Below are 11,625 nucleotides of genomic sequence, written 5' to 3'. Positions count from 1 at the left end.
ATACCAAACGGCAAGAGAAATAGCAGGTTTTCAATCTTTCACCCTGGAGCTTCCAAATCGTTCTGGTTATTTGCTGATCATGTTATTTAGCCAGTAACGGTCTGGGCCGGGTTTCCCAGACTCGTTAAGAAGCTTTTAAGTGCTAAGAACTTCTACGGAGCATTCTGAGAGCGCTCGTAAGAAGTTCTTAGCACTTAAGAGCTTCTTAACAAATCTGGGAAACCCGGCCCTGGTAGGTTGGCACGACAACTTTTGTGAATTTAACTGCCATTACATCACACTTGGCACATATTTTTAGCTAGAAAAGATCACAGGATGTGAAGTGGAAATAAAATGCCTTTATTTTATATTGATTCACTTTTTTTATATAAAAGTACTTACATTTAATACAGTTCTTCAAAAGACAAGCAGCCAAACGACATACAAATCAAATACAAAATTATAAAATCTGTTTTGTTCATCCGCCTTTCTCTCTGGAGGAGCAGATGAAATGACTTCATATATAATACTCTAAAATTGCCATGTAACAGTAAGGTCATGTCAAGTCCTCTCCAAGTAATCTTATTGTGTAGTAAGCGTATGGTGGATGGGTGAAAACACTGTGCTGGACATAAGCGGAAAACGTCACTTACACAAGCTGTCGTTACGTAGAGAATACTGTCCGGGTTCCAGTCGCTTTTGAGCCGCTAGGGGAAATTTTGAGCGGTTTAGATGTGTCAGCGTACTATTCACATGTGCTCGTTTTTGAAAGGCTGATTTCCCAGGTGACTGATGGCCGACACCAAACAAAGTCCAAGAGTCAGTTATCGTTGTGGACGCTGTACATTTCCATTAACAATGTATAATGTAGCTTTTTTCTATGGCATCACACCGGTTTGAAGGCTTAGGCTTAGGTTGGGAGGGAGGGAGGGAGAGAGAGAGAGAGAGAGAGAGAGAGAGAGAGAGAGAGAGAGAGAGAATGAGAAAGAGAGAGAAAGAGCAAGAGAGAGAAAGAGCAAGAAAGAGAGAACACATGAAGTGTAAAACTGAAACTGCTTAAAAAAAACATCCCTTGACTAGACTGGATATAGACGTGGAATTTATGCAGCATTTCTTCTTTTTTTATATCATCCTGGACAAAGCCAAACAATGCATTGGAAACTGAACAGAGGTTGGTTTGCTTGTGTGTTTGTTCATTCAACACAGCTGGATCACAACAGCTTGGCTAGAGCGAGGTCTTTCGAACCATGAACACAGCCTTTGTTTAAACAAAAAGCATGTGGATGAAGCAAAAGCAAACAGGAAAAAAAGTGATAGGTGACCAAACATTTGAGACAAAAAATACATTTGTTTTGAATTCTCAGAATAACACAACAGAGCACAATTAAACAAGTGCTCTCTTCAAAGTAAAAATAACACTTGTAGAAACTGCAGTTACAGGAAGCCATGAAAGCAAGTTATTGTCCCACATACTGTAGCAAAAGCGAATTTCATAACAAAACATGAAAAATCGAATAGATTTCATTTGCTACTGTGGTTTACTTATATAAGTAAGATCATTTGCAAATGAGCAGCTTCTTATATCAACATCATATATAGTGCAGTATATGTATGTCCATTAAACAAAACAAAACAAGTAACAAACAGAGAAAATAAAAACAGAAAAAAAAAATAATAACGGACAAATATTAAGTCCAGGGCTGTGAACACAGAGACACAGAGGTAATGCTGATGTCAAAACAAACCTAAATGAGTTATCCGAACCTGATAGGAAATAGAAAAAATCTCGTCTTTATCCCCTTCCCTTTGTTTATTTTTGTCGTTTTTTCTTTTTTACACTTTTTACACGGACGTAAAAAAAGGAGTAGAAAGCGTAAGGTCAGGCTATGCGGCAGTCTCTCGAATAGCGCCCTCTAGTTTCTTTGGGAGTAGCTCTCTCCGCTCATCAATGTTGATGACTGGTTTCCGACAGTTCTGTCCGTCCAGGTATATCTTCGCGTAGACAGGATTTGAGTAGTTCATAGGCTGTGACAAAAGAGAAGCATGATGAGTCACACACCCAAAAACAAACTTGAACAAAAACTCAGCAGCCCTATGTTTTTGAACGACCGGCAACAAGTGCAACATGTCACAAGCTCATTGTTTAGTTCAAGTCTCACATTGACACATTGTGACTTTGCCTGTCATTCAAATTGGCAACTGACATGTCTTGACATCTTTTATTGAATTAGACAAAAGAATGAAAGACAATTAACAAGTTTGGTGCTGATAATGAGTGTAACAGACATGCAAATTTGTCATTGAAATGCAGACGAAACGGTGCGAGGGACACTGGGAAGACAGTGGCTGTATTTACAATAACAGACCATGAAAACACACAGACAAGCTTGGTTAGCTGTGCAAACAAGTCTGACATGCTGGAGAATGAATACGGATCAACTACTGAGGGTGTTCATTTGAATCCAGAACAAAAAGTTATATAACAGTATAGTCATGAGTAACTTTTATTTTGAACAAGGAACCAGTTATAAACATTATTTTAATTATAATAACACTGGCTATTATGATAATGTATTCCAGAGTCTGTAAATTTACAACACCTTACTGCCAATTAGTGTGTGATATGGCAACATATTTGATCTAAAAACCAAAACACAAAGCGTGGAATGCAGGATGATTGACAGGGTTCATTTTCATTTGTAGCGCAACTAACAGCTGCTCTACCCTTTCCCACCGGCAAAGTGTTAGTGTGACTAATCATGCAGTGTAATGGTATCAAAACACTCATTGATACAAGGGCACCGTGACCTTCTGTGGCCTCGACACGCCACTTAGAAGGTTGCTCAGATGATTGGGCCTTGATTGCGCGCAATTGCTTGAGCCTGCCACGCTGGGATTAAAAATAGCAGCCGGTGTCTGTTGCTATGCCTCCTGTGTTTGTCAAGAGCCAACCGAGGAAGGAGAAGGAGAAGAAAGTTCTCTGTAGGGTCCTCAACCCCAGGATGTGATACATCCAGAAGCCATTTGGTGAGGTCTCCTTGGTTCAACAGACCAAATTAGCGTTGTTAGATATTACCACAGTATTATCAACTGTGAGTTATCACTGTGTGGAGATCTTGAAACACAACAGGGGAAGCAAACAAACTTGTGTACACACAAACAGATGTACTCATGAATAATTCATTAGAGGCGATATATCCACCCTAATGAATTGATGATAACAATTACACAACACACGTTCACGTTATCTCCATGCTTCACCTGTCCGGGTATGACTTCTTTTTGGACTGTGTGAATGTTGATGGTGCGAGGGTCACTGGATTGCACACACCAGCCCTACAACATACACCAGGCCAGTGACTCAACATGATAAACATGTCACACACTCCGACCACTCAGCTCCAACATCCACATATATCCGGTCAGTGACTAAACAACAACAACAACAATCTTCCCCCTTATTTGCCTCATATCTGACCCATATTAGCCCTTTCCCCATATTAGCCCCATACCGCATTCTCCCATGTTTTGCCCATATCTTGTTCCTCATGTTTTCCTCATACCTGCCTACCCAATGACAACCCGATCATCATGATAACAACAGTGCTTCAATAAGCTATGCTAATGAGCAAAGTACAAATATCAAACAGCCACAGGGTTTCGACAATCAATATGAAATTAACCATCCCTAGTAAGTAATTTAAATAAATTGTCAACTGAAGGTCATTCTCAGTTTCATTATTACATTACCATGAAGTTATCGCTCAACCATTTATACATTCATAACTGTAGAGGACACTTGATACCTACATATGGGTTCCATGGCAACTGACCTGACATATAAATCATGATTCAAATATTAGCTCAGAATGGCCACATTAAAGATAGCTTTTGGGGATTTCATCTCTAGCTGACACCTTATACGCATGTGTTTTATTGGACCTCAGATTACTTGTTGTCTGACATGACAAAGGCTATCATTAATTGGTGAATAGAAATCTGCTGGGTCAATAGGCCTGCTGTAATTGTCTACTTCAAAAAGGCTTCAGGTTAGCAAAAATAGCATATAGCAAAACAAAAAAACTAATAGTGTATGAGTGTAGTGTTTTTCCAATCACGCTCATAATAAACACAGATCTACGTGAGGGTAGCAACAGCAGATGTCAGATACGATGGGGCGGGGGGGAAACAGGAAGAGATGGTTCGACTCTGAGCTGAGACAAGCCAGTTAGTCAGCAGATAAAAAGTTCAATGAAGATTTTTACCATTCATTTGTAATGCTGTGGGTTAGCGGGGAGAAAGACAAGCATGTCAGATAAGAAGTGACTGAGTGTGAGAAAGGGTGAATTAATGTCTCTCTCATTGTTAGTCGGATGAACAGCCCCTAAATTATCACTGTCACAGAACAGCACAGAGAGAGAGAGAGAGAGAGAGAGAGAGCGCGAGAGGGAGAGGGAGAGGGAGAGGGAGGGAGAGAGAGAGAGAGAGAGAGAGAGAGAGAGAGAGAGAGAGAGAGAGAGAGAGAGAGAGAGAGAGAGAGAGAGAGGGAGAGGGAGAGGGAGAGAGAGGGAGAGGGACGAGCCTCGGAAGATAAGGTGCCTGAGATTCAGCCGGGAATTTTTTTATCCACCGCCGACTTTACAGATAGCATACCCTGGAACGTCGTTATACATTAACATTTACATTTAGCCATTTAACATTAAAATAACTCGCGAATGAGAACAATAGAGAGAGAGAGCGAGAGAGACAACTGTAACTGGACATAGCTATCTGTCACGAGGACGGACGATACGGACCTTGTGCGGGTCAAGAGTGAAGTTGGGCTTGAGGAGGCTCCCGGCGGCGTCGGCATGGCTGTCGTGGTCCACCTCGTACATGTTGTAGGACGGGTTGCCGATCTCCACGTTCAGCCCTCCGTTGGTCATGGGCTGTCTCTGGACTCGCTTGCCCCTGGGAGACAGACTTTTTAAACTACCCATGCAAACGCAAAAACGCAAAAACATAACAATATCAAACAATATCACCACTCTGTATCATCTCACAGTTGTAGCTATGTCTATCAATACCTAACCAAAAGTATAAATAATCTGTAGCATACTACTCCTGAGTAACTTAAACACATTGATAGTGATATAAGATGTTCAACATGCTTTCATAAAACAAAAGGCAGAGCAGTTCATTTACATACTTCCCACAAATAGCCTAAACACACTGTTGCCATTTAAATGGTCTCTGTCAGTCTATGGTTTCTACCAAACTGTCCCCAGAATAGAAGAAGCTTGCCTCTGCTTGATGACTTTATTCCATGTTATACACCATAACAATTCATGAAATATGGGAAGTAAGGGTGAAATTATGGTGGCTTTGAGAGGTAAACAGCAATAACTACCATAGAACGTATGCACAAAACAGTGCTTATACCATGATAATGTGCTTTGGTTTGGCACACGTCCAAATTCTCTCATTGAATGTGTATAGTGCAATGTACATATGCTTTCATAACATGCATTTCAAATCAAATCACGCTTTGAACCGAAAGAAGCTTTTGGATGCAAACCATTTAAGCCATGCATTTGGATACACTGTTTACTGCTCATAAAAAATAAAAAGAAATCTCCCTCTAGCAGCTGTTGAAAGCTGTACCTATGAGGTGCAGAATGGGGGGGGAACACTATCAGCATGTATAGATACCTTTGCCTCCTTTTGCAGATGAACACACCGGCCACCACCGTTGTTATCAGAATCACCAGCAGCACGAGGGGCACGATGATTGCTATGCTTCCTAAAACAGAGGCAACAGGAGGGGAGGGATGGAGGGAAGGGGGTCATAATCCCAAACACAGCTCCACATACTTCTGGGTACGCTAGCCTCGAGGAGCCCTAGGCTCAGACACTCTCCCCTGGGTCTGACAGACATACATACAGATGGGCTTAAATAATGTACACGCACGCCTGCCAGATATATGTTCAGAGGCAACCTTGAAATATCAGACTATCCGCTTATCAAACAGGGAACATATGTTGTGTTTTTTTGCTCTGGCATAACATATACACATAAAACAGTGCATATACAGTACATGCACACAACACACACACACACACACACACACACACACACACACACACACACACACACACACACACACACACACACACACAGAGATAAGACAAGTGTGTTTCAGCCATGTATACGAATGGATTTTCATCTTAAACACATATGCCTCACAAAGGCCTACTGCATGTTTGATAAGCATCGTACTGCTAGCCTCACCTACATTATATTCCAACCATGTGCCTCACTCCAGAATGGACTGCTGATCTCAGTGGCATTTTTTATTCCCTTTCAGTTCATCTCAAACTACTGCTGACAAGCTCATCCATCCATGGCTAACAGAATGTTCTAGCAGCCAGGTATGACACTTTTTTTTCTGTTGTTCGGCTCTCACACTTTGTAAATGGGCCTTCGCTTGTTGAATTCATGCTAAAATGTTTCCAGTTTGTACCAGACAGGTTCAATTCCCTGCCCGTGCCTGACAAAGATACAGATCACGTCATGGTGAATAGATGATCTCTGTCGTTGTCTCTTCAAGAGAAATAGTAATACATATCTGACGACGCAACGACGACGACCCACAGACAGTATTTATCTCGATACTGTCTATGTATTGTAGGCAAAGTCAAGTGGATATCTATGTTGCAGTCATTCATTCTGGTGAAAGGTTGTTTATATTCAAGCACAACAGGCTTGTGTACTCCAGAAGCAACAAGCTGATTGGTTGGGATAGTGTACCTTGGAATGTGCTGTTCTAACATAACTGTGGGCGGTAAATCAGGTGATAGCACCACTGTTTGCGTTGTGTTGTCTACATTCAAATGAACGTAGTTGCGGCTGCCTGCTGGCGGGTGGGCTGATGCCTGTAGTGCTGCTCACCTGGGCTGGTGTTGTCAGAGCGACTGCTCTTAGGCGCCGGCCGCTCACACTGTGTACCTGACCAATTAGCTGAGCACCTAGGTGATAGAACACAGAGATAGAGAGAGAGGGAGACGCAGAGAGAGAGAGAGAGAGAGAGAGATAGAGAGAGATAGAGAGAGAGAGAGAGAGAGAGAGAGAGAGAGAGAGAGAGAGAGAGAGAGAGAGAGAGAGAGAGAGAGAGAGGGAGAGAGAGAGAGTGAAAGAGAGGGATGAAGAGAGAGAGAGAGAGGAAGAAAGCGAGGGAGAGATAGAGAGAGGGAGGAAGAGAGAGAGAGGGAGAGGGAGAGAGATTCAGAATGAGCCAACGTCCAATAAACAAACAGCTGGCGTTCTCCAAGAGATCAAGAGTCACTACTGGCCTCGGTTTCAACAACACAGTACACACATCCTTCACATCCGACAGAGAGGATGAACAAACACACACAGAGGTATAAATAAATCATAGAGCATCATGTTAACTACCTGCCCTCACCCCCAGATCCCCCCCCCGAGGTAACAATCAACAGACTGAACGGAAAAGGAGCTGAGTCATGATATTGGAGGAAAGTGATGAGTCACTGTGTGTGATTGTGAGAGGCTGGTGGTGGGAGGAGTGAGCACACTCAGTCGTCGTGCCGATGTTCCAACGCCAGGGCGCTGAGGTTCAAACACACACCAATGGGAATAAGCGAACAGAAGAATGGATGGGGCGCTTGGCAAGATAAGGGAATGAGAGCGTGCTACGATATGATCCTGCAAGATTAAATGCTGATTAAATGGGATCCATTGGAGGAAATTAAAAACTTTTTGGAAACAATTAACAGAACTCCACATTACTTTGATTAAATTATAAGATTCCCTTCCAACTGCACTGGGTAGAAGAAAAAAAAGAAAAGAGAGAGAGAGAAAAAAGGAACTGGATTGAATAATGAGGAATGTGTTCATAAGCAACATATAATTTAGCTATTACTCACTGAAAAGCGTTTTTAACAACCATCACAACACACTACCCAGATGCAAATAAGGCTCCCAGAACAATCATCTGTGTAAGTAATTGGTTGAATTTGGAATGCACTGGGAAGAAAACAAATTTGTTTCACGCATACAGTACCCACAAGGACAGATCAGCAAACACTCTCTCTCTCTCTCTCTCTCTCTCTCTCTCCACAGACATAATCAGAAACACACACTCATAACCCCTCCAGTAGCCTGCGTGCACACACACACACACACACACATGCACAAACGCTCTCTCTCTCACTCTCTTTCTCTCTCTTTCTCTCCACAGACACAATCAGAAACACACACTCATAACCCCTCCACTAGCCTGAGTGCACACACACACACACACACACACACACACACACACACACGCACACACACACTCTCTCTCTCTCTCTCTAGCCCCTTTCACATTCAGAAACGATACATTAGCGTTTAAGAAATAGCGGGTTCAGGGGATTTCGCAATGTGAAAGGTAGACGTGTTTTGGTCCCGGGGTTGTTTGAAGCCGGGTTCAGAGGCGAGTTATGGGAGGCGTTGCCTAGCAGCACGTCACACGCAATTTGGTAGTGAACAATGACGTTAAGCATGCCTTGGACCTCGGAGATAAACTGATAAACACAACTGTCATGCTAGTGCTACGTGGTTTAGCTTCCAAATGATGGCGGGCCACTTGTTATGTTATTTGAATGCCAAATGAGGTCCTTTTGTCTGTCGAAGTCATATTTTAGTGTGCCGAGTGAGTCCTGAACAACTTCTGCTCTGACAGTTAGCTCGTTGGCTAGTTAGCTAGCATTAGGTAAACATTCTAAAAAGACATGCTGGCAGCAGACGGTTTTGGTAACCTAGCAACAATAAACACTTGACCGAAGTGCTGAGAAAAGGAAGTTCAGGGAAGGGAACTCTCTGCGTAAAAAACGCGATTGTTGTAGGCTACACAGCCATAGATATGGACACAGCAAAGTTGTCTTGTCTCTTGTGTGTTTCCTGTATTTTAACCTCCTGCCTTGCCAAATACGTCATATGCACACACCCCTAATAGCGGGGTTGACCTCTGTTCCTTTCATATTCAACACGGCTCGGCTCTGATACTACCCCCCGAGACGGGTTGGATTGCCGAGGCGGGTTGACTCCCCACCCCGTGTCGTCAATGTGAAAGGAACAGCCTAAACGTTAAATTTGGCTGATTTAGCGTTAAATTCGGTGAATGTGAAAGGGGCTTCTCTCTCTCTCTCTCTCTCTCTCACACACACACACACACACACACATCACCACCACCTTTCAGTGACTGCAGAAATGGTGAATGTCTATGGGTTCCATCATGAAATGGCAGACAGGGCTAGTGCTGACCACATGATGCCGGGCTCTCAGATGCATGTAGATCGGCGCCATTCATGGACACGATGGTGGACCAGGACTGGGGCAGAAGGGATGAGGCCTCAGTCCCGTACTGACAAATGGTGGTTTATGGGGACTCGGCATTGTGGGGACATGGAGTTTGTGGGGGACCTACTTGCAGTGGGGTTTGTTAAAGGCTGTTATTGTGCATATCCCCTCGTTCTGACAGTAGTAATCGCACTGGTTGGCCCGTTCGTCGCAGCGCTGGTTCTTGAAGCTAGCTGTGCAGCTGCAAGAAATTGCGGGGGGAAACACATAAGTCGACTAGGACATTGGCATAAGCACTGCGGACAGATAGAACAACGGAATAGCACAACGGTAGAGAGAGAGATAAAAAGAAAAAAGAATGAGACCACTTTCTTGCAATGAAGGATGAACATCAGAAACCAAAAATGTGGAAAAGTAAAGAGAGTTCTTTCTGTCAAGAGTTTTTGACAGCACAAACTTTAACTTTAGATCTGTCAGTGTCTTTATTTCCATTTTGTGACTGTGCCCAGTTGTATGTTGTGTTAAATTGTTACTATTTATTGCATTGCAGGAGTGGCCACTTTGCAGGAACTCACTGTATTCACACACCCTCTTTTATGTTAGTTGCTTTCACATCAATGGCTTAAAAAGACAATACACATTTTTAGCAACAAAACAATACATGTCCATGCCCTTTGAAATGCATTGTCCAAGCAAGTGAAAGCCTCTCTTGCAAGCAGTGTTGTCAATTATTTGCAAACGGAAGAGACTGGGCCCTGATCTGAAAGGCATGAAATTGTGCTAAATGATGCAGTGTGTGTGTGTGTGTGTGTGTGTGTGTGTGTGTGTGTGTGTGTGTGTGTGTGTGTGTGTGTGTGTGTGTGTGTGTGTGTGTGTGTGTGTGTGTGTGTGTGTGTGTGTGTGTGTATGTGGAATGGGCATATTTGTTGTCCTAACTTGGTTGTGAAGTCATCTCAAGTGCAAACAGTCCATGCTATAGCTATAGAAATATATAGGCTACACTTGAAGCATGTCTTGCTTAGGTTTCAAAGTGTGGTGTACCAAGGATTACGTTCCATAATGAAATGATTGAATATATTTAAAGAACAAATAATTGTTTGCTTTATACTTAAAACAGAAACTGTCAGACGTTGTTTCATTTGGTTTCTAAATACTTTCTCAGAGGGAAAAGGAAAATGGCCATGATTTGTTACGCATTTTTACACCCACGCCTACATTGCTCATCTAACTGCCAATTTGCTTGATAAGGGGATAACACTGATTTACAAACTGCTCTGCTACCATGGCTACTTTATTGCATCATCTGGTTGTATTTCATAACATTCCCCATGCTCGACAGCACCCAAGCCTGCAGTCAGGCACAATCTTGGGGAGCTGCCAGCCCTAAAACGCCTGCATGCATCCAACGGCCTACCCAAACTCCTTATAATTTTGGTTGTCAGAAGAAAGATCTGTTCTAAAACGCATGGCGGAATCAAACTAGGCTGACCTAAAATGCACCACCCTGCGGCAATATGTTCTCAGTAGAGACCACTATATCTAGCATGTAATCAGTTATGTCAGCAACAACTGCTTGCAAGGTTGTCTCCGCATAAGCAGTGCAATGGTATGATGAAATAATGATAGCCTAGTCTGGGTTTTCCCCCCTTACACGCCAAGAGGACAAAATCTACACTCTTCATACTGTATGTGTACAAAAACAAGCGACTCCAAATCTTCTGAACAAAAATAAATACAAATTAAATAAACAAAAAAAGAAATATGGGTACTAATCTAATTCAGGCTCATCACTCATCCCAGAGATGAAAAGGAACATTTGATTGCCATAACCTGGTCACAGCAAATACACTCAAAGCGGATAAGCTTTTCCCACATTTCCATATGTAATGTTGATACACTGTTTAATCCTGTCGGATCGTGATTATCCCGAGAGATGGAATACGTGAAATAACATGAAATACCCCCGGTAGAACAGAGGCACCATCTCCACATTAGCAACAGAGTCATGTAATTCTCATTTCTTTGTTTGTTATCTGTGACTGGGACGAGGCACTCATTTACCTCGTCAGCGCCTAAGGTCAGACATTATGATTTCTTGACACAGGCAAATCCATCATCCCACAGGTTTGCCAGTGTCTCAGTGCCATTGAATAAACCACATTATCGGGATCTGTTAACCTTACAGAAAATGAGATGAGGATCATTTGCATAGAAATTGATTCCCTCTTCTCAATTGTGTCAGTCAGAGGCACACATCCACACATGGCATTTACGTTACAAAAGATGATTGGGGAAAATTGATCTTA

At 42.6% G+C, this 11,625-nt stretch overlaps 1 protein-coding gene across 1 annotated transcript in view; it reads right to left on the bottom strand.

Annotated features, from left to right (window-relative positions):
* Positions 1–323: 323 nt before the first annotated feature.
* The window catches only part of LOC134078920 (low-density lipoprotein receptor-related protein 1B-like), a 263,590-nt gene continuing 252,288 nt past the window's right edge, over positions 324–11,625 (bottom strand). The window contains 5 exon segments of the mRNA XM_062535086.1: positions 324–2,004; positions 2,806–2,809; positions 6,428–6,460; positions 10,854–10,858; positions 11,442–11,455. Coding sequence (XP_062391070.1) covers positions 1,864–2,004; positions 2,806–2,809; positions 6,428–6,460; positions 10,854–10,858; positions 11,442–11,455 — 197 coding nt within the window. The 3' untranslated portion in view covers positions 324–1,863.

This window comes from Sardina pilchardus, chromosome 4, assembly GCF_963854185.1.
Source record: "Sardina pilchardus chromosome 4, fSarPil1.1, whole genome shotgun sequence".
Lineage (NCBI taxonomy): Eukaryota > Metazoa > Chordata > Actinopteri > Clupeiformes > Clupeidae > Sardina > Sardina pilchardus.
The sequence above is the reverse complement of the archived record's forward strand: the minus strand, read 5'-3'. Positions and strand labels throughout refer to the sequence as shown.